Genomic DNA, 27,649 nt, shown 5'->3' on the forward strand with positions numbered 1-27,649 from the left:
TCATTTTCATCACAAGCTGTGGGATTTTTATTATCATCAGCACGTTCAACACACAGTTTGTCAATGTGTGACATGCGCCTTTAATAAAAGTAATTTAGGGGGTTAAACCTCTAAATACAAAAATCAAAAAATTAGATGAAAACTGTTGTTAAAAGAAAACAATACTTTTGAATTTTTGTACAGGTGTATATACAAAAGGCAAAATACCTCAAAACAAACAAGTAGAAAGAAATGAACTATTACTAAAGATCGACCAGAGACTAGTTCAAGAGTGCTTGGTGTATTTAATCAAAACCAAACCATCTGTTAATCTGTTAAAAATTAAGGAGGAAAAAATGTACAGAGGAAAAACAAGATTCTGTATATTAAAAAAAAGAAAAAAAAAAAAAAAAAAAAAAAAAGAGTATCAGTACAAGCTGTGATGCACTCAAATAATTATCATGACTCAAAAATTAGCATAACATGGTGTGTTTTTCATACAAACATTTGGTCATTTGTCAGTGAAAATATGACAACCTTAAAAAGTGACTGTGTTACTGTGATGATACTCTTGTCTTAACATGTGTATATAGAAAGATTAAGTACTCATGCCCCAAAACCAAAGCAAGAGAAAAATACAATACTGCCTTAGTGATGGACATTTAAAGGATAATGAATTGGCAAAATAATGAAATAACATTTCAGGCCTCTGGACTAGCTCACAGATAACACCACACGTTGCAAACGTCATAATAATAAACAGCTTATAACCCATACTGAACCTTGATAATATCGGAAATCAATTAACTTCAATGAGTCAATCAATGAGTTTAAAATCAAACTTAAGAAATTAATTCACCAACCATTCAAGTGCCATAATAGTTCTTTAATGTGTAACCATAGTTAGATATTACCAAAACAAACAGTGGGATTTAGGTTTGCTTAAAAGAGAAATATTCACAGAGAGTACAAAGGTCAAATAAGGTCTCTAAAAAATAGGAAGGGGATAAAGATATCAGGACATGGAAGAGGCCGAACCAAGCAAATTTCAACGCAAACAAAACCACATGATGGCATTCTGCATAAATAATTTTTTCTTGCAAATTTCATTTTCAAAACATGATTACGCCATTGTTATTGCTTTCTGCTCAGTATTGTTTTGGATAATTCTTAATTTACACAGCTGACCCTGATGCTCGAAGAGGACAGAACAATTGAACAATATTTCACTGTTATATATTTTGCACATTATTTCTCAAACGACTGTACTACAATTCCGTCTCCTTGCAGTTTCTGACACGTTCAATTTCATCCTCAACTATAAAACAATAGTTTCCCTGAGCAGTCCCAATATTCCCTTTAATGAGGTCAGATATTTGATGGATTGTCTTGCACGAAAACAGATACTAACATCAGTACTACAAGTAAAGCAGTGCCAGCCCTTATAAAAAAAACGTTAAACACCAATGTTAGATTAGAACATCTTTTTTACTAAGGTTATTGCTGTCCTTGCATGTAGGCTGCATGCTAAATGAATTAAATTTGGCTTATATGTTGGAGGGTGGGGGGTGGGCACAAGCCTGTTGACAAAGATCTGACATCTTTCTTTTAGAAACAAGCCTGTGTACAAAGCCGCAAATTATAAAAAGGAAAGAAAAGAGGATCTACCAATATTTTTCCTCTCCTCCTCCATGGTGAGCTGAAGCACTTCGTACAAAAATGTCTAAACATATCTCGTCTTACTGAAAAAGGTAATTTAGGAGCAACAGTAATCACCTCCATCACCTTGACATTTAATATCAACCGGTAGATCCCCTGGAATGTCAACACATGCCCCTTATCTCTCAATCATCTCTCCACTCCACTCACCTCACTTTGACGGAAATCTAATTACAGAATCACTATGGCACAACAGGGCATCACACCACCATCTCTAGACAATGAGAGCTGGCTTTAAAAGACAGGAATTTAACAAAACACAGACAAGTATTTCAGATCTCACAGATCTAAAATAACAGCATGATCCTTCAGATTTTTTTTCCCCCTTCACAAATTGAATTCAAAGCATTTATTGCTGGGAAAAAACACAAAGTGCTACCTTTTGTTAGGTTCTTAACATCATACATTGCATGATTTAACTAGCCATATAACAAGTATATGTGGGTTTACTTGAGCTCACTACCTCAGAATATACCGTTTGATCGTGAAAACGCAACAGTCAAAAGTTTCACTACAATTGTGATTCAGGTCTCATAGTTTTGAGTTCTATGTCATGCCTTGTGCACCTCCACAGTCTTGTCCTTGGGCTGGGGCAGTGGTTATGCCAAATTATGTCCCTGCTGAATGTTCGTATAGTGGAAGAGTTCAGTAAAGGGCAGTGCTGTGATGCTAGCACCAACATGGGCTGTTTATTGTGCCACCGGTTGGGAAAGACAGGGATTTCTGCTCCAGACATTAATTTCCCGTCTCTGTCTACCTCATGTCTCTGAATTACTCTCTACGACCAGTAGAGGGCACCACTGGGGTAGCCAAAAACAGTGGGTGTGTCTGCTTGCTCTGAGATCTCATTCAGTTAGAACAGGACACTAAAAGATAAAGCTGTGGCATGGAGGAATGCTCTGATGTACATTAAAAAATATCAACAGGACAGTTTTTTGTCTTGTTTCTGATGTTTTCTCTCCTTCAGATCACCCAGCCTTTTGGTGCACAGCCAAGGGCAAAGTTCAAAGTGTAGCAGGACTCTGAGAATGCAGTGAACATGAACCGAGGCTGAAGTGACCTTGAGTTTTTGTCAGCATGTTAGTATTATCTAGCTCTCTCTCTCTTGCTCTCCCTCTCTCCATTTCTGAATCCATGCAGTATCAGGATGAGTCTCGCTCAGGCTTCCTGAGGCAGAGCCTGCTCAAAGTCTGAGCCAAACAGCTCTTTATAGAGTGGAGGGAAGCGTGTGTGGACCATTTCTGGGTACAGAGCTCTGAATGCACTCAGCTTCTCCAGGTGTCGACGGCATAACATCCGGACGGTGGACACTTTGCAGACCAGCTAAAAGGGGATCAAAAATACAAGTGGTCAGATAAGTAAATGACTAGCAACTGTCGCAATGCATGTATTTAAAGGGATAGTGCACCCAAAAATGAACATTCCGTCATCATTTACTCTACCTCACATTGTTCCAAACCCTTATGACTTTCATTTGTTCAGCCGCCACTCACTTTCATTGCATCTTTATTCCATACAATAAAAGTGAATGGTGACTGAGGCTACCATTCTGCCCAACATCACCTTTTGTGTTCCATGGAAGAAAAAAAAACAAAAACCAGGCAGAATGTCAGCCTACTGACAGCCTCAGTTACCACTCATTTTCACTGCATTTATTTCTATACAATGAAAGCGAATAGTGACTGAGGCCTCCATTCTGCCTAATATCTTACCTTTGTGTTGTACAGAAAACAAAAAAGTCATACTGAAAAACATGAAGGTGAGTAAATGATACATTTTTATTTTTGGGTGAACTACCCCTTTAAAGAAGGAGTTGCACCTTTGTGAGAATTCCCTCATCCCTCTGGTTCTTCTGCAGTAAGTGCTGCAGTGCGAGTTTGATCTTCTGTTGGAGTTTGTCCACTCGGGTCTTCTCCTGTAGCCAACAGCGATCTACACACATGCAGGCAATCACAAAGATTTATACTTATTCAGAGCACACAGAATTAAAGTCTACAGAATTCAGACACTGCAAAACTGCTACAATCTCAGTTGCATCAAACAACCTCTATGTCACTGTCTTTATTTTTCTACCCTCACCTGCGGACATCAGCACATATGCAGAAAAGAGGCCAATCTCATCTTCACTAAGCTGTAGAGAGTTCAGGCTCTTAGCAAACTCAAAAACAGAGCTGATAAGATCATCACAGCCTGGAAAACAACAGACACAAAACAGTAGTTAAAGCTTTGCAATTTTGCTATTTATGAATGAAGAAGCTCATTCACAGTGGCTTGCGTGTTGACGTGAGAACTTGCTTTGTTTTTAGCGCTACAACATAGCGCTCATGAATGCAGAACAGACTTTGAGATGTTCACTTAAAAAAGTTGTTTCTCACCAAAATCTATTGTATGCCTTCAAAAGACTTGAAATATGCCACACAAGTCACATGGACTACTTTTATGATATCTTTGGATTCTTTTTTATTAGGCAGTATTGACTGCCACTGTATTGAAATAGTAAAATTTCTCCTTTTGTGTTCTGCATTAAGCCTAATTTATACAATACAAGTCAAACTTTTTTCTCCTGAACGAACTAAAGCACCCTGAGCCAATGGAACCTGCCCTTATACTACGTGAAGCATAATTTTAAAATTATTTAATTGAGGAAAATAAAAATTAATCATTTTAACCAATCATCAATGCTTTCAAATAACAGAATTCTCCTTGGACAATAATTTCAGGGATGTGTGCGAAAAGGTTACATATTACCAAACGAACACCTTAGCAGAACAAAAACGTCAGTGCATTTTGTCATAATTTCAAGGCAAACTAAATGAAGCTTATTCGTCCAGTAAGTGTAAGTAGCCTTTAAAAAAGTAAATCGTACGGTTTTGGAATGCCATGTGGGTTCCAAGTAAATGGGAAGTAAATTATGACAAAACAGTCATTTTTGGGTGATCTATTCCTTCAGTACATACCCAGTGCTTTGAAGACCTCTGGCCCTGCATATCTGCTGTCAAAATAGACCGTGTTGTTCTGAGAGTTATATGCCCGACACATCCTCACAAACACAACCTCTAAAGAACCTATGGAGAAAAAAACAAAACAAACAATCAAACAAACAAAGAATTACTCATTGGATCTGCCACAGTTTGTCACTACACTGATGTATTGTTGTTGCTTTATGTGAACTAGATATGGATGTAGATTGGTTTATCTGAGGTGTACCTGCTTTAAGCAGCACGATCTGATCGTTCTGACAGAGCTCCATGAATCCATCGATGTGCTTAGCGAACTCAACCACATACTGCACAGCCTCAGTAACTTTAACGGCACACAGCTGCCACATGTCCTCCTGAGACTAGATATAACAGAGAGAGGGTCTTATTGCACACATCTGACTATTCCCCTCAGGGATCAATAAAATGCACTCATGCATCATACATACAACAAATCAAACAATGGGGAAAAAAGAGTGAAATGTACTAACAAGTTTTCTCTTAAAGGGACAGTTCACCCAAAACTGAAAATTCATCATTTACTAACCCTCATACCTTCCCAGATGTGTATGACTTTCTTTCTTCTGCAGAACACAAACAAAGATTTATAGAACAATATCTCAGCTTTGTAGGTCCATACAATGCAAGTGAATGATGACAAGAACTTTGTTGCTCCAAATATCTGGGATGGCATGAGGGTAAGTAAACGATAAGAGAATTTAAATTTTTGGATGAACTATACTTTTAATCTTAGCCATTTTGTGCTTTCTTAATATGCAGTAATACAATACAGAGATACCCCCTTCAATAAATCTGATAAACAAACACCTTCTTTTGGTAAGTGTCCAGGTCGGTCTGTAGGACTGTCTGCCAGTTGCTGGGCTGTAGCTCTTCTCTAAGATACTGGCAAGTTTCCAGGTGAGACTTGCAGATGTTCTCTGACAGATGTTCTGCGTTAGAAACACAAATAGAGTCAAACAGCTGGCGCTGACTCAAACTATATTCCTGGGTTTGTGAAACGCACATTAGGTACATAATATATAATTGCTCGATCTAAAAAATAAGTTTACAAACCCTATTTTCCTAATTAAAATCATTAAGACAGTGTTTCTCAATAAGACTGCATTTCAGTGAAAAAGACTCTGGAGTTCTGTGCTACTCTTTGACTGGTCTGAGTTAATGAAGCACTTCTTACTAATGACATGTTAAATGGACTGTGGAGGTGAGTTCAAAGACCCCTGCGGTTTCAAACCCCACAGCTGTCAATCATGCCTGTAACATCAGTATCTTTTATAATTATTTTGGGTGGCACTATGCAGTTTAATTTGATAATATTTTCTTTCTTTGTAATTGCATGCCAAATGATGCCAACATAACTGATGACTAAACTGCAATAAAAATAGCAAAAACCTATCAGTCTTTGTTATTCTCTGTAATCTTTTCAATATGATCCTCCAAAATAAAAATGTAAAAGGGTTTTACAGACAATATGAGTCAATATATTTTCAATCATTATCTTTTATGACATTGTGAGTGCTAAGTCCTTTATAATTGTTACCTAGATCACTGTCAGGGGAGGAAGTGTCTCCATTGCTATAGCAACAATATTGATCAAGTCCAGAGTCTGAGCTGAGGTCACACACAGATTCTAGTTTAATGCCATCCATGTCTAGGCCTGACTGATCTGGAGAGGGCTGAATGTCCAGGTAAAATCCACCAATCGCTGAATCTGCCTTGCCTTCCTCTGGGCTTTGACCATTCACATATCCGCTGAGGTCATCGGGGAGCACTGTGACCCCATTGGTGGAAAGGGCGTTAGAGGGGGTGAGTGGCTCCGCCTCTCCAGGAGGTTGAGGGTCCTGCCCTTCCTCGGTTTCTTCACCCACTTTCTCCTGCTGCTGCTGACGGTGTTTCTGCACTTCTGCGAACAGACTGTCCCGCTGCTTCTTAGACATGCGGCCAAACTTCACAGCTGTGAGCACACACGCATATACCAATGAGATGAATGCACTATGTTTATCATTGATGACATTAATAACACTGTATGCTTATCGAAGAAACAGATTTGTTTATGGAATTAGAAGAAAGGTTAAACAGTAAGCACCCAGGGCACAATACATAATGGTGTACATATAATAGGGGTAGGTGGTGTAGTGGTTTAGGCTCAGGGCTGGTAATCAGAAAGTTGCAGGTTTGATCCCCATGAAATACAGTATCACCACTATGCGGTTGACCAAGGCCATTATCTCCAGGGGGATTGTCCCTGTAATAAGTTCATGGTGCTGTTCTATGCTGGCATAACATGAAAGACACAGAAACAAGATTCTCCAGCTCTTTCTGTATGGCAATGAATAAAGATTTTAAAAAGAGGTTCTAATAGAGTGCAACCATAACCACATATTTTTGTCATCTGACTTGGTTCCTGAAGTGTTATCCCATAAATTTTCTACAAGGGCATTAAAAAAATTCATTACAGAGTTCTGAGCCTTGAACCAATAAAACCAACTCACATCATTATAACATTTAAGTAAAAGGTATTTGAAAACTGAATAAAAGACAACAAATTTTTATGAGGGAATGGCCCACTACTGAAGCATTGCAAATGACATTATCAAATTAGCAATGGTAGTACGCTATAAAACTTAGGGATGTGCACAGATAGTCGACATTTGGTTAACCGTACGATGTGCCACTATTCAAATAACAAAATCTCTATTTGGTTATTCTACACGTGCAATAGAGCTAATAGTCTTCAACCTGATCCGAGCTCGACGGGTTCCGACAAACCGTCAGGTTTTCCGGCCGGGTTTGGGTCAGATTTTCAAGTATAAAGTGAGTTAGGAGCTATTCAAACATGCTTTTGTGTGCATCTGCGCAGTTTTTCTTTAATAGATCAGTGATACTGACACGTGCTGAATGTACATCTTTGACTGTTGAGCTGGCTGAATCTAACTTTTTTCTTTTAGTGCCTTATGCAGAATTGCCAAGTTAAAGACTTTAATTTTTATAAACGCGTGTGTTTCATTCGTTGTGCTGCGTTCTGTAGAAGAGTACTTTATGTGACTTTTGTTACACCATTAAATATGATTCCAGTTTTCTTTCACCGAGCACCGTTTCAGCGCTTGATAAACGGTAAGACCCTTTTGCTCTGGTGTGCATATTTAGTACAATAATTAGACAAGTTCAATGTAATTTGATTTTAAACCATTTAAAAATCAATCTATTTAACCGCAGCAGTGTGACTCCACGCACATGATAATACTTGCGTTCGCTGCCTCACAGATATGTGAACCTGCCCGTGCAGAGCGCATATTATGGCAATGATGGTTTGATTATTTTTGTTTGACTTTAATGCAAGATTATATCATTTGAAGATGTATGTATTGTGCTATTTAGACTCATAGCTCACTGTAAATTTTATTTAATGCTGTTTTGAGTAGTGTTTAAGGAAATTCTATAGCAATAAATGTTCTTTATTCCTGCGTCCCGACTACAGACGAAAAACCGATTAACCATTCATGAAACCTTGTGATTAACCGAAAAGTTAAAAATAGTAACAGTGAACATCCCTAATAAAACTTTTGATTGAATAAAAGAGATGCTACAAATGTATTACAAAGAATTCAAATATACAAAAGTTGATAGTGAAGGAAGACTGATTCAATTATGATATTCGCAACGGTTTCAAAGTGGGCAGTCACTATTCAGTTTTATTGCCAATATTCTCATTTCCATGGTAACAGCGACTTCTCTGATTACTTTATTTGGCTTCTACAGAAGCATATACCATCTTTTACATAAAGAGCAACAGTTTGGTTCCACAATTAAAAATCCCATTCATTTTGTCCAAAGGGGAACTGATTGTTAATCGATGGAATATGCTTCTGTTGAAGTCATCAGTTTGCGTTATTTAAACTTATTTTAAAAACTGTTCAACAGTGGTATTCCTGCTGTAAAACTACACTACCCATGATCCTGAGGAGGAAAATCAACCAATCAGAGAATCAAAGTATGCAAAAAGAGCTCAGATTTGACCGCCCACTTCCATGATGCACTGCGAATCGGATCTCCTTACACTTTCAAACCACTCATATATTTGTATATATCTGTATATTTTGCAATATACTGATTCTATAATCAACAACTAAATCAATTTTCTATTTTTCTCTGGTTTTTATTCAATAACATCATTTGTAATGCTGCATGGGTTCGTAGTTCATGCCCTCAGTCTCATGTAAGCTGTTAAGTACACAGTCTTGTAGTCATATTTTCAAATACTTGGATTCTGCACCCAATGACCTTTTGACTTGCATGTGCAGACCTTTTTTGTCCTTTTTCAACTTCTCTATGCAAATATCCTGCATAGTCATGCTCTATTCCTCGGGAATTAGATTGTCCTAAACTGGCAGCCACATGCACACCATGACCCACACCATATTGCGTGTTTAGAACCTACCATCTCTTGACATGCCCACAGCTAAACATTTCTGCAGGCGGCAGTGCTGGCAGCGGTTTCTGCTGGTCCGGTCAATCAGACAGCTCTTCTGCCGAGGACAAGAATATGACACAGTGCCCTGCTGACTCCTTCTGAAGAAACCCTGAGAGAGAAGAAAAAGACTGTATATACAGTGCATCGGGAAAGTATTCACCGCGCTTCACTTTTTCCACATTTTATGTTAAAGCCTTATTCCAAAATGGATTAAATTCATTATTTTCCTCAAAATTCTACAAACAATACCCCATAATGGCAACGTGAAAGAAGTTTGTTTGAAATCTTTGCAAATTTATTAAAAATAAAAAACGAAAAAAATCACAAGTACATAAGTATTCACAGCCTTCGCTCAATACTTTGTTGAAGCACCTTTGGCACCAATTACAGCCTCAAGACTTTTTGAGTATGATGCTACAAGCTTGGCACACCTATTTTTGGGCAGTTTCTCCCATTCTTCTTTGCAGGACCTCTCAAGCTCCATCAGGTTGGATGGGGAGTGTCGGTGCACAGCCATTTTCAGATCTCTCCAGAGATGTTCAATCGGGTTCAAGTCTGGGCTCTGGCTGGGCCACTCAAGGACATTCACAGAGCTGTCCCGTAGCCACTCCTTTGTTATCTTGGCTGTGTGCTTAGGGTCGTTGTCCTGTTGGAAGATGAACCTTCGCCCCAGTCTGAGGTCCAGAGCGCTCTGGAGCAGGTTTTCATCAAGGATGTCTCTGTACATTGCTGTATTCATCTTTCCCTCGATCCTGACTAGTCTCCCAGTTCCTGCCACTGAAAAACATCCCCACAGCATGATGCTGCCACCACCATGCTTCACTGTAGGGATGGTATTGGCCAGGTGATGAGCGTTGCCTCGTTTCCTCCAGACATGACGCTTGCCATTCAGGCCAAAGAGTTCAATCTTTGTTTCTCATGGTCTGAAAGTCCTTCAGGTGCCTTTTGGCAAACTCCAGGCAGGCTGTCATGTGCCTTTTACTGAGGAGTGGCTTCCGTCTGGCCACTCTACCATACAGGCCTGATTGGTGGAGTGCTGCAGAGATGGTTGTTCTTCTGGAAGGTTCTCCTTTCTCCACAGAGAAACGCTGGAGCTCTGTCAGAGTGACCATCGGGTTCTTGGTCACCTCCCTGACTAAGGCCCTTCTCCCCCGATTGCTCAGTTTGGCCGGGCGGCCAGCTCTAGGCAGTGTCCTGGTGGTTCCAAACTTCTTCCATTTACGGATGATGGAGGCCACTGTGCTCATTGGGACCTTCAATGCTGCAGAAATTTTTCTGTACCCTTCCCCAGATCTGTGCCTCGATACAATCCTGTCTCGGAGGTCTACAGACAATTCCTTGGACTTCATGGCTTGGTTTGTGCTCTGACATGCACTGTTAACTGTGGGACCTTATATAGACAGGTGTGTGCCTTTCCAAATCATGTCCAATCAACTGAATTTACCACAGGTGGACTCAATCAAGTTGTAGAAACATCTCAAGGATGATCAGTGGAAACAGGATGCACCTGAGCTCAATTTTGAGTGTCATGGCAAAGGCTGTGAATACTTATGTACATGTGATTTTTTTCATTTTTTATTTTTAATACATTTGCAAAGATTTCAAACAAACTTCTTTCACGTTGTCATTATGGGGTATTGTTTGTAGGATTTTGAGGAAAATAATGAATTTAATCCATTTTGAAATAAGGCTGTGACATAACAAAATGTGGAAAAAGTGAAGTGCTGTGAATACTTTCCGGATGCACTGTAGGTCACTCCTAGCTTGGATTTTTGCATTTAGAAGCACAAGCTACATCTACCAGAAACGGATATATTATATGGTCTCCTATTGAGAAGTATGACTGTGATATGATGTTTCTCTGTTTGCCTTACCTTGCATCCCTCACAGGTGATAACACCATAATGAATCCCTGATGATTTATCTCCACAGATTTTACAGGGAATACTCTCAATCTGAGCTATAGACAAAGAGACAGAAAGACACTTTCAGGACATTGAAGAGTTTGAGCAGAGGACCCAAAGGTTACAACTATTTTGACTGTGAGAATACAACACTAACTATGTTTCCATCCAAGGGATTTGTTTTAGACAAAAGGTGTAGCGCATCAAAAAGTTTACCGATATAGCTGATGGAAACGCAAATTATTGCTAAAATTTCACACAGTGTCGACATAATATTTTTTCATTTAACTCTAGCGCATAAACTCTATGTTGATACTTCAAATGTCACTAAAAACTGGTTTGGAAACACTTTTTGTCAAGAAAATTGGCATTAACACAAAAATATAGCATCACATGACAGAATTTACCCCAATCGTTAGCCTGTGTTAATCATGACGACAAGGTATACATACTTGAAAGCCAATTTATTGTTGCTGCAAACACATCGGTGACATGACACTTCCAGGAGTTCCAACACAAATATTTCGTATCATGCACCTGTCATCAACAGGTGCATGGAGAACAAATTAATGGCCACTCTTTGTGATTCATTTAATCATGTTAACCATCCGTTTATTTATTAAAGTTGCTTTTCCACACCATTCAATATAATAGACGGCAGTCATGGAATTAGCCCACAATACAAAAAACATATAATTTCTATGCACAAAGATGTTTTAAATTAAAAATAAATACGCAATACTAGGAGAAAAGCTTCAGTGTGCTTTTTTGGAACACTAACATATAACCCAATTCTATCAAATTATTGTTCAGCTTACTTTTGAAAAAATGCCAGCAAAATTCCCTGTATTAAATTAAATAAATTACCAAACGAAAAAAGCATTAAATAAAAATAAAATAAATTACCAAACGAAGATATAATATTCTTAGGGCTATATACTGTACTTGCCTTTTCTTTACACAAACTTAATTAGCCTTACCCTGTTCTGTAGATGAAAAAAGTCGGCTGAATGACAGTCTCAGAATGCTTTTTTCAAGACTATAAACTATCAAAACTACTTGTAAAATGCTGAGTTCACGTTCAGAAAAATAGCTTTTGAACATTTTAAAACTTTTATAAATATTTTAAATCTAACCCTCTTTACCTCGGATCATGTAAATTGCATTATGACATTAATTTGAGATGATAATCGAGTTCAGTTGGTTGTTAAAAGTTGCTGGACAAATATGTGGGACATAATGCAGTTGTGATGGCAATGCTTTAGATTAGATGATTGTTCAAAATAGCCTTTTGAATATCAGAAATTTATCATATATGTAAACCCTGATTTTACACCGCATCAATGTTTCTTTAACAGCTGTGCACACAGCATATACACATCAATGGATGGTCCTTATACTAAGACAGAAAGTTTCCCCCACTACTTTGTGCAGGTTGCCAGCTTGAACAGGGCCATGATGATTCTCTTTCGGGTTGGAATCTGTGGCAACCTGTGATAAGCACAACATCAGGACCAACATTACAGTCCTATCTGAAGTGCAACTGTTCCTTTTTGATTGCAATTCCTCATCTGTGAAATTAAAATGACAGTAAACTGGCTAATTTCAATGAATTGTCTCAATATTCTCCCCATTTTATGAAGAAAATTAGGGACATCTGGGAGGCAAAAGGTACACAATTAGCGATATACATGCATTTCTGTATGGAAACGGCAGATTTCTTTTGCGATAAACCAAAACTTATGTGACAAAATGTTTTTTAACATGTTAAACGGGCAGACGGCATTAACCAGCCTCTCCGCCCACATTCTCTGGCCGGAAACCTCACATGACGCACACTCCACGAGAGCCACACCAGCCATTTTGTGCACTTCTTCTCTCCTTACACACACACACACACACATATACACACACACACACACACACACACACACCCATTCACCTCTACCCTCCTCTCATGTATTATAGGCTTATCAGTTACCATATCTAATCATGTTACTGTTTAGTTTGTAGTTGGAAGTCGGAAGTTTATAGACTGCATTGTATTGATTATTAATTGATATTACTGCATCAGTAAAATTTGTTATACTTTAAAGAGAAGTGTTTTGGTATTGTTCTGCATGCACCTGTGCCAAGGGCTGGCAGGGGATGTCAGTGCTCGGATTCAAGCCTTCATTGTTCCCCTTGTGAATCTCCGGACGTCGACTTTCCTAAGAGAACAATCCTATATTGAGACTGTCTGTTTATTAGTCCCTGATTCCAGGGTGGTGCCCCGGCAATATTAATTCTTATGACTATTTTATTGATTTTGATAATTAATAGTTATCTTTGATGATTGTTGATTCAATCATAGCTACAAGTTTATGATGTAACCTTGTTAAAGTTCCAGTGTGTAATTGTTAAAATACTTTCACCTATCCCAGCTTAATGTGCAGAGATAACTATACATAACAATTTGTAGGTAATTTTCATTATTCAATATCATTGCTCTGTTTGTTTGTGTGACCCGACCAGCACGACACAGCAAGACGAGCTCAACCAATGGCATGAGTGTGGGGCGGTGCTACCTTTTTGTCCAAACAATGAAAAACGAGCAAGCAGAATGAATGGCAAATCTGTTCGGAAACAGTCATTTTTGCAATTAAGTCTGGTTCTGCTAGTGGCACAGAACTCTTCAGCTTTAATCAAGACTACATGCAGTATCAGAAGTCTCTGACTACAAAAAACTATTATCATTCTCAAATCAATAGGACTCATTTGATAAAAGCACATCGGTCTTTGCTCCTTTGGTGAACCCTTGAAAACATTCGCTTTTATTTCTTTAACTGATGAAAACAGAGCGTCCATAATCACATCAAGACTAATCCCAGAACTCCTGACCTTTGAGTTTGCTAATGAAGAAAGATCAAGGCCTGAGGTTTGTTGTTTGCTATGTGTGCAGTTTATCCTCAGACTATGCTACAGTAGAAGAGCAACAGTACAACAAATTAAAGCAGAAGCATATAAAACACTCCATTTATTCAAGCAGAAAAAATGGCAATGACTGTTGAAATCACCCATGGGACTGACATCATCTGTAAGTACAATCTGCTCTCTTGACATCTAAGATTCATTTGGGTAACTACAATATGAACAATGCTGTCCTACCTCAAGCCTTGAGTGCATTTCACAACAATGCTGTGCTACGTTTTGGTAAATATCTAAGTCAGTGTGTGTTGGATTGTGTGCTATAGTGGTATACAACCCCCTCTGCGGCTGGGTTGCGGTTGGCTGTTGAGATGGTGTGCGATGCTTTTGAGTGGGGTGCTGGGGGAATAGAGCAGGAGGAGAAATCCATTTAAAGAGGAGCGATGCCATCGTTCTGGCAGCCCTAGGGCGCACACAACACAGGATGAAAAAGTAAAGCGCATCTCATCACTATTGGAGTGCTCTCTTTTTCTCTCTCTCTGTCACATTTGTTTCAGTTTGAGAATGACTATTTTCTCATGATCACAAAAAGAGCTAATCCCCTTTGGTTCTGCATGCCGCATTCATTGAGCACATTCTCACTCTCATTAGATATGTAAAACCACTCTGTAGTAATTAGTTACTCTGAACCGCAAGACGTTAATCTGGTCTGAATTATGGATTAATACATCAAAGGCACATTCTCCCAGAGCAGCGGCTGAAGTCTTGCAGCAGTGGGTACTGCTGTTCTCCTCTGATGCAAGAGCACAGTTTACAGAGCTGCTATTTCAAACTACAGTAAAGCAACGCTCATAAATGCAATATATTGAGATACATGGATCTGTTTGAGACAATGCAGAAAATGCATCCTAAATCTATCTTCTTTTTGCTAGTGTGTCTACGGTTCAGGATTTAAATTCTGCACAGCAAAACAAGAGCCTGCACATAGAGATTTGATTGTGCTGGATTTTTTGTGATAGACAGTACATCAGCCAGGCTGATTAATCAGCCAATATTTGGTTAACCAATGGGCGGTTAACATTATCAGCATCAAGGGACATGACAGAATGGTAAACTAACTGACTAGTCCCCGATTATTTATTAAAATTACCTGTTAAAGGTAGTTTTGGTACTTAGTCCCTCTTAGCATCGGTGGATAACCATGCCCAGTTAGAAGATTAATAGTAGTGGCCTTATCTTTTCTAAATCAACCCACAGCCTTGTAATCAACAGTCTAGTGAATTTAGTAAAATATTATAGTAAAATTGTGTAAAATAAGTGTTCATTTGCAATCATAAATTTGTATTATGTATACAGTAGATCTAGGGAGCAGGGTGGCCAATATCGATGACAACATTGAGCGCTGTGGCAGAAAGACCCGCCCCTCCCTTTCGTCAACATCACCCCGCCTCACAGGGCCATCCTTCAACTAGGCTCACAATGGGAGTGGGCTGGAGAGAGGAGAGACACAACTTTATGAGCCTCCTTGGGGCACCGATTGATAAGGCACACCTGATGTTAATAGAGCCTCATCACCACTGCCATAAAAAGGCAGAGCGCGCCTCTCTCGGGAAGCCGGCTACTGTCACCTTGTGGGCAAACAATTTACATGGACACCAGAAAGTGACTTATTGTGAGAGAGCGGGTTATTGCGAGTAAACAGCGTTCCTGTTTACATGCACTGTTGAAGCGGCATACACTTTACTACCGCATACATGCGGCTCCGTCAGTAAGCAGCTTTCTCCACAGCAACGTAATTTTCCCACAACGTTTGTGTAAATAACACACATGGCATCCGAGGAAGACTGCACTATTTTATTCTCTATTAAATCGCTTTATTACCAGATATTCTAGAGTTGTTGCTGTGTTTGTTTCCTTAACTTACTATCGCGACCTGCAGCTGAATAGCGACGGAGTACTGGAGGTTTCCCTCTTGAATAAAACTCCGGGATTCCCCCAATACCTGGACGTTAGGGACAGTCTATATTTTACATTTGTGTGTATAAATGGGTATAGTTTATGGTGCATGTGATTTTTTTTTCCACACATGCACACTCTTCAAACACACATCAGAACGTCGCTTATGTGTTTACATGGCCACATTACACCATGTCCTCTGAGAGAAACCTTGGTGTGTTAAACTGCTTTCCCTTAATCCCTTAAACGGTGCAAGGAAATCAGCGTTCTTGTTTACATGACGTTTCAGAACGGCGCTTTCTGCTAAAACCCTGGAATAAACCGTTTTTTGATACTGAACTCAAGATGACGCCGAGTATGACTGCTGCGTTGCGAGCTCCGACACAACATTGTAGTTTTTTGTTTGTTTTGTATACAGTTCTTATGTTTTTTGTCTTGGATGTTGTCTGCCTTATTGTCTACGACAGACAAACACTTTTGGACATTGGTTCTACAATTACACACCGTAAACTGGACTTCAAATTCCTCAATTCCGACCCGCTGTTTACAAACATGCCAGCGGAGCCCTTTGTCTGGGCAGCCCGGCTGCGGAAACGCAGAAGGAAAAGGGGAAACAGAGCCAGCGTTCTCAGAGTAAGACTACCCAGTATTCTACTGGCAAATGTTCAGTCTCTGGACAACAAGCTCTGCGAGCTGTGAGCGTGGATCTCTAACCAATGAGAGACGAGGGACTGCTGCATTATCTGCAGAAACAGAAACTTGGATGTCTGCAGAGATTCCAGACTCAGCCATCGAACCCACGGGGTTCTCTGTGCATAGCGGACAGAGCGAAAGACCTCTCAGGTAAAAGCAGAGGTGGTGGTGTATGTTTTATGATCAACAAATCCCGGTGTGATCAGAAGAACGTTCATTCTTTCAAGTCTTTCTGCTCTCCTGATCTGGAATTTCTCATGCTTCTGTGTCGACCATTCTGGCTACCAAGGGAATTCACAGCGGGCATTATAACAGCTGTGTACATCCCGCCACAAGCCGACACAGACTGGGCACATAAGGAACTGTATGGGATTATAAGCAAGCAGGAAACCACGCACCCTGAGGCCGCGTTCATTGTTACCGAGGACTTTAACAAAGCCAATCTCAAATCAATCGCACCAAAATACCACCAACACATCAGTTTTAACACACGAGGGGACCGGGTTTTGGACCATTGCTACTCTCCCTTCCGGGATGGCTACAAATCCCTCCCCCGCCCACCATTTGGGAAATCGGACCACTCTTCCATTCTGCTTCTGCCCGCTTACAGGCAGAAACTGAAACTGGAAGCACGCACCCTCAGAACGATCCAGTGCTGGTCGGACCAATCAGACTCTACGCTACAGGACTGTTTTGATCACACGGACTGGGAGATGTTCCGGTCCGCCTCTGATGACGACATCGAGTTTTACGCTGATAGCGTCACGTGTTTCATCAGGAAGTGCGTAGAGGATGTTGTTCCGTCCAAAACAATATGGATCTACCTGAACCGGAAACTTTGGATTAATAGCGATGTTCGCGTGGCACTTAATGCGTGGACCTCTGCTTTTAATTCCGGGAATGTGGAGGAACATAAACAAGCCAGTTATGCCCTCCAAAAAACTATCAGAGCAGCAAAACGCCAGTACAGGAACAAGATTGAAGGACAGTTTAACACCACCAACTCTAGAAGCATGTGGCAGGGAATTAATATCATCACAGACTTTAAAGGGAATAAAAACTCCGCCGTGAACACAGTAGCCTCTCTCCCGGATGAGCTAAATACTTGTTATGCAAGTTTCGAGGAAAATAACACCACCCTCACGGAGAGAGCTCTCGCGGCCGAAGCTACAGAGGTTAGTTCACTATCCGTCTCTGTAGCGGATGTAATCCGATCTTTCCGACGGGTGAATATCCGTAAAGCCGCGGATCCAGATGGCATTCCGGGCCGCGTCATCAGAGTGTGCGAACCAGCTGGCTGGTGATTTTTACGGACATTTTCAACCTTTCCCTCTCTTTGTCTTTAGTCCCCATATGTTTTAAAACATCCACCATTGTGCCTGTACCAAAGCAATCCAAAATCACTTGCTTAAATGACTGGCGTCCTGTTGCTCTGACCCCCATCATCAGCAAATGCTTTGAGAGACTAATCAGAGTTTACATCTGCTCTGTGTTGCCTCCATCACTTACCGCAACAACCGCTCCACTGATGATGCCATTGCGTCTACAATACACACTGCTCTCTCCCACCTGGAAAAAAGGAACACTTATGTGAGAATGCTGTTTGTAGTCTACAGCTCAGCATTCAACACCATAGTGCCCTCCAAGCTTGATGAGAAACTCCGGGCACTGGGCTTAAACAGCTCACTGTGCAGCTGGATCCTGGACTTCCTGTCAAGCAGACGCCAGGTGGTTAGAATGGGCAGTAACATCTCCTCATCACTGACCCTCAACACTGGAGCCCCACAGGGCTGTGTTCTCAGCCCACTCCTGTACTCCTTGTACACACATGACTGTGTGGCAACACACAGCTCCAATGCCATCATTAAGTTTGCTGATGATACGACGGTGGTAGATCTGATCAATGACAATGATGAAACAGCCTACAGAGAGGAGGTGCACAATCTGACACGCTGGTGTCAGGAGCACAACCTCTCCCTCAGTGTCAGCAAGACAAAGGAGCTTGTGGTGGACTTCAGGAGAGGAGAAAGAGAACAAAGCCCCATTACCATCAATGGAGCACCAGTGGAGAGTCAGCAGCTTCAAGTTCCTGGGAGTCCACATCAATGAGGAACTCACATGGCCTGTCCACACAGGCCTTTGTGAAGAAGGCTCATCAGTGCCTCTTCTTCCTGAGACGGCTGAGGATGTTTGGAATGAACCGCCACATCCTCACACGGTTCTACACCAGCACTGTAGAGAGCATCCTGACTGACTGCATCTCCGCCTGGTATGGCAATAGCACCGCCCATAACCGCAAAGCCCTGCAAAGTGTGGTGCGAACTGACAGACACATCATTGGAGGTGAGCTTCCCTCCCTCCAGGACATATATACCAGGCGGTGTGTGAAAAAAGCTTGGAGGATCATCAGAGACTCCAGCCACCCGAGCCATGAGCTGCTCTCACTGCTACCATCAGGTAGGCGGTATCGCAGCATCAGGAACCACACCAGCCGACTTCATGACAGCTTCTTCCCCCAAGCAATCAGACTTTTGAACTCTTGATCTCTCACGATCAATATACATCAGCACTGCACTTTATTAATCTTATTATCTCACACTGGACTGTCATAATTATATCTCTCTTAACAACACACTGGCAACTGACTATCAACCGACAGCCTGAATGTCAATACAGTACAATACAACCTACTGTACATTTTATATATACATTATATACTATTTTTTATTGTATAATGTGTATTCTATATTGTGTGTATTGTATAATGTACATTGTATGTTATTATTTGTATATTGTGTTGTGTGTAATTGTGTATATTAGATTTTAAATTGTGTTGTGTAAATCTGAAGTTTATTGTAAATTGGTATATGTCTCATCACTGTCACGACTGCTAAGTTGCTTGGAACTGCACCCAAGAATTTCACACACTATTGCACTTCTGTATATGGCTGTGTGACAATAAAAGTGATTTGATTTTTCATAAATGCATGTAAACGTGGTCACTGGCATCCTTCGCAGGTCCAGGAGCAGAGTGGGGAGGTAACTGGCCAAATTAGATGCGTGTCGGACTCGTACCCTCTGACCCCCCCGGTGTGGGTTAGATGCGACACCGGGGGAATTGGAGCATGTGTTGTGACTGGCAGGCATGGATGCCAGACCGCCTTCCCCTCACACTCGCCGAAGCCCTTCGGAAGACAGGCCACCAGAGAAGCTGCCGCCGCCCCTCACGCCACGGACCATGGATGGGAGAGTGTCTGGCCATCGGACACCGACCATGTCCTGGACCATTCCTGTGGACACTACCCCCTCCTTCACAAAGACACCCTTCACCACGAGGATGCCAGATTCCCCTTTATTTTGGACACTAATTTCCCCATGGACACTTTATTGCCCTTTATGAACATTTTATGTTTATTATTACTTCTAATAAACGCCTCTCTGAGGCTGGACGCCACACCCACTGTGTCTGTCTTTTGCTCACCCTGCCAAAGCGCATTTAAATGCATACCAAAACACCGATAACTACCTAAAATCAAAGTAAGAAAAACACTTTTACATGAGATTTGAAATCATCATGTTATTCTCTGCTTATGGTGTTAAAGGCACAGTTCACCCAGAAATTTAAATTCTCTCATGATTTATTCACCCTCCTGACATCCCAGATGTGTATGACTTTCTTTCTTCTGTAGAACAGAAATTAAGATTTTTAGAAGAATATTTCAGCTCCGTAGATCCATAAAATTTAAATGAATGGGTACCAAAGTTTTGAAGCGCCAAAATCAACATAAAGGGAGCATAAAAGTAATCCATACGACTCCAGTGGTTAAATCCATATCTTCAGACACGATATGATAGGTATGGGTGAGAAACAAATACATTTTTAAGTCAATTTTTATCATAAATTCTCCTCCCTGCCCAGTAGAGGGCGACGTGCACGAAGAATGCAAATCACCAAAACCAGAAGAATGAGAAAGTGAAAGTGAAGTGGAGATTGAATGAGCAGGGAGGAGAATTTATAGTTAGAAAAAAAAAAAAAAAAAAGACTGTTTCTCACCTACACCTACGATATCACTTCAGAAGACATTGATTTAACCACAGGAGTCTTGACTTTTATGTTGCCCCATGTGGATTTTGGAGCTTCAAAATTTTGGTACCTATTTACTTACATTGTAGGGACCTACAGAGCTGAGATATTCTTCTAAAAATCTTCGTTTGTGTTCAGCAGATGAAAGAAAGTTATACACATGGGTGATGGCATGAGGGTGAGTAAATGATGAGAGAATTTTCATTTTTTGGGTGAACTAACCCTTTAACAGGCATGCAAGCAACCCCGGTGCATAATTGGAAAGCTGAAAGGCTGTAAAGGTGTTTACATATGGAGCGAAATCGGGGTAATGGGCAAAAATCTATGTGTGCCGATGGTTTTTGCTTAAAGTGTTTATTATCTTACCCCATTAAAGGAAAACTGTTTAAGGGGTTTACATAACCTTATGCATTGTCGGATTATAACGTTTAATTGGTGTAAGATTGTGTATGTAAATGTGCCCATTGTGTGCATTTACAAGCACAGTAATATGCTGATAATCAGCTGAAAACAGCTTATTCAAAAAATCTGACCACGGCAAAAAAAAAAAAAAACTTGTTTACATGTGGTTTGAAATCATGGGGTTATTCTTTGCTTTTGATGTCATAACATAAGCGGTCATGCAGACAACACTTGTGCTTATTGGATAAGCTGTGAAAAATGCCAGTTAAGGTGTTTACAAGTAACAGGAAATCTGGGTAATAGCCAAAAATCTATTTTGTGCCAATTGTTTTTTGCCTTGTTTATGATCTTATATATTGTTTCCTTTTTAAACATTGGTTCAAGAACGTGCATGTAAACATGTTCATTGTCTGTTGAAAAACTCATCGGTCAGTCACTTTTTTTAAAATCCGTTTTACAGACCCATTCCTATAAATAAACCAATATTTTACAAGTGAGCAACCCTCAAAAATACAGGTAAGAACATGGATTCTCACATGTAAATATTTAAGCACACACAGTTGTTCTGTTTGCAAGTGTCGCTTCCTCCTCATAAGATGTGGTTTAACATGTTTGGTTTCTCTCCTGGTGTGAAAGTGCTGATGTTCTGTCTATGTAGGAAACATAAAACAGGGCACAACCAATGTCAAAGCCTGCACACACACACACACATTCCCTCCCCCTTCCCTCCTACCCTTTGGGGGCTTCTGTAATATGTTGACAACACTGTATCACACAGAGACAAACACTTGGCTCATAAAGGAGAAAGGAAAATTCCGTCACATATTAAGTCATAATTAAATTCAGTGCACCTTGTGCCCTCATAAAACAAATAGTTTGTCAACACACACGCTCACATACAAAGTGTCATTATTTACTTATTTGCCTATCACATATTCATTCATTACAGTCATAATGCCATTAGGCAAAGAGAAACCGACATAAAATTAAAAAAAGATCCACTCTTAAGAACGTGGCTGCCTCATTGCTCATGCTAAACTGAATGGTGACCGAGCCCTTTCATTCTAGACAGTTAACAAGAAGGTTAACCATAATCTGACACTAAATAAGCCCAGTGTTTTCCTAAGTGTGTTCAATAGTTTCAGTTGTTCACAATCCCAGCATGTCAGCTCAGGGTGAAGCTCTATCCAATTAACCTCTGCTCACTATGATGTAAGCAGGTCAGCCCTGAAGAGGAGACTGGGCTCAACAATAAGGATGGCACACTGGTCATGAGAGAGTGAGTTCCAGGCCATTTGACAGAACTATCACTTGACAAATCAGGCCAGTTATGCATTTTCACTACATACATTGATCATGAGCATGTGTTTTATCCATTGCAGACAAACATTTTGTTTTCTGTGAACAAAACACAATAGTGCCCATCCACCTTTTCAGCTGTCTTGGTTCCAGAAGCATTTTTCTCTGTTATGTTTCCAGAGGGATTTCATAAAAGTTCCAAATGGACGTATACAAATGGCACTTTTCCACTGCACATTATGGGTCGACTCAACTCTACTCGCTTTACTTTTCTGAGCTTGCTTTTCCACTGCAGTTTAGTGCTGCCTCAACATGGGTGGGATTATAGGCTGCTCATCATAGTTGCACCGCCTCTACTGCCGTGATATCATCTTAAACGTGACACAAACATTACTGACCATAAACAATAACATGACCGCAAGCTGTTAGCTACTAGCTCATTGTGCTGCATAAAGCAGTTGTTGCATGGTGATTTTACACAAGTGTAACAGTTAAATTGGCCTGGTTGTTTTAGAAGCAAGCTTTCCAGTAGCTGGTCAACTAAATAAAGTGAAGCTTTCAAGCAGAATATAGAGTTAATGTAACAAAATGTACCATCCTCCATCGTGGATTCCAACAATGCCGTGGCCGAGTCCAGGACACTCTCCCTCCCATTGCTCGCCGGTCTATTGCCATAGATAGTGTCCATTTGGTCGAACCACTTCCACTTTCTTCTGTTTGAACCAGTCTGGCTGTTGTGGTCCTTGATGGTTCTGTAGTCACTTTTAAGTTTTTTTTAACTTTTCCCTACACTGTTGGTAGGTCCGTTGGTAGCCGTGTGCGGCCAACAGCTGAGACACTTCCTGAAAGACTATTTCGTTTCGAGTTGTTTCGCTAACGAGAGGAACATCTGCACCTCGTTTATTGACCACGGCGTGGGTTTTGCGCACAGCCATTTCTTTTTACAATTCAAAAGTCACGTGAACAAATGATATTGCTGTCGCTGTTGCTAACTTTAAAACTAGCGGGTTGATGTCCCGTGTCGCAAATCCAGTGATGCTGGTAGTGACAATTCTCTCTGACCAATCAGTGATCTGCAGGGTTTTGACGTCACATTTAGTATCGGCTTGGCTCACTTGGAACCTCGACCGAGGTGGTACTAAAAAAAGTATCAGGTACCAGGTACTATCCACAGTGGGAAACCTCCAAAAAGCAAACAGTGTCGAGTCGAGCTGTACCGTGCAGTGGAAAAGCCCCCAAAAGTAAGAAAAATTGTTCTAAACCATTAACCAGTCAACCAGCTCAGAAGTAAATCACGACATGACATAAACTTTGATTTGAAGCAAAAAGTATTTGAAAATTAGACACAAATGACAAAAGGTACAAGACTGTGTACTTCACATCTTTAATGAGGGAAGGAACTACAATCCAACAAAGCATTGCGAATGATGCAATCAAATAAATAATAAACAACAACATTACAGAAAACCATAAAACTATTGATTTAAAGTTGTTGATTATAATTATACTGTATAATCAATTAATTTAAAATATAAAGCTAAATATAAAGATACAAATACAAATGTAGTATGAGAGTGTATGGAGACCGACTTGACTGCATTAATCTCAGCTAACAGAAGCGTACAAAATAGATTACCAAAATCAGAGCTCACGGTAGGTCTGTCTTTAAAAGTTTACAATTTATCATTAATAATCAATTCCCTTATGAAAATAAATGAATGGGATTTAAACTTCCAGAACCAGACTGTTATGTTCTGTTCTGCTGATTTAAACTAACATCTAGCTGGCTAATATAGATGAATGAGTTGAAAATTACAAACCAATCAGGTAGGTTTTGCATCATATTAACATTGTATACATTGCTTTACAACAAAAATGCATTTATTAATACAACGTCATGAAACTACATTATACAGTAGCTGTATAATTTCTTAGCTCTTAATTCAATTTTTAAATGTAACATTCAAATAATCAAACAAATAATTTATTTTTGTGGTGGGGCAGGAAAATATTGGCAGGCCAAGTGAAAATCTAAACTACTGGCCCAACCAGGCCTGCAGAACAAAATCCTTACTGTTGAGCTTTGAGAAAGATACTTACTTTCACAAAGATCTAACACGTAAATGTTAATTGATAAACTAACACTGTTATTTAATCTAAAAACGGTGTAGGACGACACAAGTGAAGTATTGAAGTAATCTGTAATCTATGTGAAAGAGAAGCGGAGGCTTTCACAGCATGGCTCTTCCACTGCCCTATCCCTTATCACTAATAGATGATGACAGCTGCCAGCAAGACTTTGCATTGCCTGTGTATGAGTGTGTATATGCGCAAATGTGTGTGTGGTGATTCAGAGTGGGGGCGGGGGGATTAAGTAAAACACAGCCGTTGGAGGAATAAACAGCCAGCCATGCTTACAGCAGTCCACCCCTGCCTCTGCCATAAATAGGTCAGAGAAACAACATTCCCCAATCATCCAACATGGCAAAATTCCCATGCCAAAGAATCAACATGGCCACCCATGCATTAGCTGTCAGATAACGGCATCGAATCGCATCACATCAATGGGCGGTCCAAACACTCACTGACTTATTAACTTATGCTTAAAATAGTTTTAACTGGACTGAGTTATTCCTTCACAAACAATACACACAAACACTCATGGCTTTTATGCACTGCTATAAATCACAAAAGATCTAATATTCACTTTGCAATTCAAAATCAAACAAGGCATGTAAATGAACATGCAAAAGAGGGTTCCAGCCAGTCTTTTCAAAACCAAAACAGCCAAACCAGCAAACCAGGGACATTAACAGCTCAAAACATTAAAAAAAAAACATAAACACAACAGCAATACATACAAAAAAGCATACAGACATTAGTCACTCACTAACACATATACATACACACACACACACCCATGGCTTATCCCTTATAACTTACAGTCCCTCTCCTACCTTTCATGGCTGTGATCATTAAGTACATCCTGAGTCTCCGTGCTCATGCAGAGGAGCGTCAGTAGCCTCGTCTCCAGAGCATGTGCTGGTTTGAACGTGGTGTGGAGAGCAGTCGTGTGTGGCTGACTGGAGCACTGCTCTACCTCCCTCTGCCTCTTGTCTTTACCGCATGAGAATCCATGTGACTGTGACATAAGAATGAAAATCCTGTCCTCCGACCCTTGAGTGACAGCTGTGTCATCCAATGAGGGATCAGTGAGTGAGTCTTCAGTTGTCATGCTTTGGTTTTTAAGGGCTGGTGTTGGCTCACCCTGCTCTGCTGTGCAATGTTTTCATAATACTTCATGCAGGAAGCTGCATGAGGTGAACATTTAATGCTTCACAGTTTTAAAGCAAACTGAAACACTTTTGTTTCCCCTTTCTATTCAGGAGAGTGTTGCATATGGCAGGGTCAACAATTAATCAGCGCAAAAATGCCCCACATATTTAAAATGCACCCATAGTGAATGCCTCTATTATAACTAACATTTTATATATTTAATAATATTTTATTCTAGACTGTCTATCTAGTTTAGATAGACTGGGTTTAGTGATAGACTCTTTAGTGACCTGTAGCTGTCAGATATCTGTATTCACAGTCTCTGATGCGAGGGTTATTGAATGTGTAGCTAATATGCGGTATAAAAAAAAAAAAAAAACACATAAACACAAAATCAGCTCTGAAGACACAGAGCATAAAGAAAACACTTCCAGCAATTCCAAAACTTGAAACGGTAATTATAAAATTTAGAGAGACGATAGACACTATAGAATCTACTAAAGGAACTATCCTATCTTGTGATTGATTTAGAGCTACTTGTGTATTTGATTTTGAGAGATTAATAAAAAAATAATTTCTGACATGGTGGCATGGTGACGCATAGAGCATCTGTAGCCTACAATCATAAACCATATAAGTGATGATTGACTTGGATACTCCATCATAGCATATACAATACAGAGTATACAATGTCCTGAATAAATGTCTATTTATATCCATCTCATAAATGCACTTTTCACCCTTCAAAAGCAGACAAACTGTAAGATACCTTGGAGTGTTAATTTAATCCATGAGTGAAAGTGTCCAATAACAGAGCGGTTACAGAGATTAAGCAAGAAGTATCCGGCTGGTCATGTGATCCAATCATGGCAGCCCCCATGAGGAGACCCTCTCTATGTAGAATAAAACAGCTTTTATAAGGTTACTGAAATAAATAAATCTTCATCTCATGTGAGTGGTTATGACTTAATACATACTGTACGCTTCGAAATGATTATTAATTTCTTTAGAAGTAAAACTTTTTAATGAGGAAAAAACTGAGGGCACCTTTCTTAAATTTTGTCTCATATATATAAAATAGTATTTTATGTGTGTATTTTATCTCTATATGTTAAGAAAGATATAAATCTATATCAGCAGTCATTGGCCACTCTCTAGATATCAGACTCTGCATTGGCTATTAAAAATCCATAATCAGCAGTCAACCGCTAATTAAAATCATTGTTGTTTTTGTCCCAACATAATGGACTATTTAGGGACTATTTAGCCCGAGACAGAGCACTTCTTTTTAAAATGAATGGGAGAAATTGGAACACACAATATGGCGGATGTAGAAAAGGAAGTCCCGCCTTACAGGTAAAATATCGAATCAACTTTTAGATACAAACATCGGCTGTCAATTAACGTGCATTAGCTGGACCAGCCTGAAAAATTGCGGTTTTATCATGATCTGAGATAAAGCACAATTTATGATACCATTGTTGTCAGATTTCACTGCTGATTACAAATATGTCCTTTGATCGTAATCTTGACCAACTGTTTTGGAGATTTCGGTCCTTCTACACTAAAGTAGATAGGAGCTGTACTTTTATGCCACTTATCCATAGAAAATAGCTGCCCGGGAGTGTTCCAAAGATGACCGCCAAGTGGACTGACTTGCCTTGAAAGGGACTTTGACCATCAAAAGCACAGCAGTGATTTGAAACTGAATATGTTTACCTACAGGATAACTAGCATATTTGGAATTCTACCCAAATGCGTGTGGGGTACGGGCACATGCACAGATATGTAGCTTAATACAGGTCTGGCTGAATCTGAGGGGAACAGGGCCATCTGAATGCTAATGACCTGGCCAGGACCCAGCAGACCTCCCAACACCCTTTGCAAAAAGATTTGCTCAAAGAAGAGTAACTGAGCCACGTATCATGCAAAACCACCTTTGCGGTTGTGAGAATCACTGTTA

At 40.1% G+C, this 27,649-nt stretch overlaps 1 protein-coding gene across 3 annotated transcripts in view; it reads right to left on the bottom strand.

Moving 5' to 3' along the window:
• LOC127412744 (nuclear receptor ROR-alpha B-like) overlaps positions 1-27,649 on the bottom strand; it is a 70,087-nt gene continuing 42,438 nt past the window's right edge. For 2 of the 3 annotated variants that reach the window (XM_051649472.1, XM_051649397.1), the window contains 9 exons: positions 11,040-11,125; positions 9,133-9,274; positions 6,235-6,648; positions 5,505-5,626; positions 4,906-5,038; positions 4,656-4,763; positions 3,778-3,888; positions 3,518-3,630; positions 1-3,021 (listed from right to left, as the gene is read on the bottom strand). In XM_051649472.1, the coding sequence (XP_051505432.1) occupies positions 2,857-3,021; positions 3,518-3,630; positions 3,778-3,888; positions 4,656-4,763; positions 4,906-5,038; positions 5,505-5,626; positions 6,235-6,648; positions 9,133-9,274; positions 11,040-11,125 (1,394 nt within the window). In that variant the 3' untranslated portion in view covers positions 1-2,856. Of the gene's footprint in view, positions 3,022-3,517; positions 3,631-3,777; positions 3,889-4,655; positions 4,764-4,905; positions 5,039-5,504; positions 5,627-6,234; positions 6,649-9,132; positions 9,275-11,039; positions 11,126-25,367; positions 25,817-27,649 lie in introns of those variants that run through there. The other variant, XM_051649547.1, reaches the window with a different exon arrangement.

Source organism: Myxocyprinus asiaticus, chromosome 1 (assembly GCF_019703515.2).
Source record: "Myxocyprinus asiaticus isolate MX2 ecotype Aquarium Trade chromosome 1, UBuf_Myxa_2, whole genome shotgun sequence".
NCBI classification, from domain to species: domain Eukaryota; kingdom Metazoa; phylum Chordata; class Actinopteri; order Cypriniformes; family Catostomidae; genus Myxocyprinus; species Myxocyprinus asiaticus.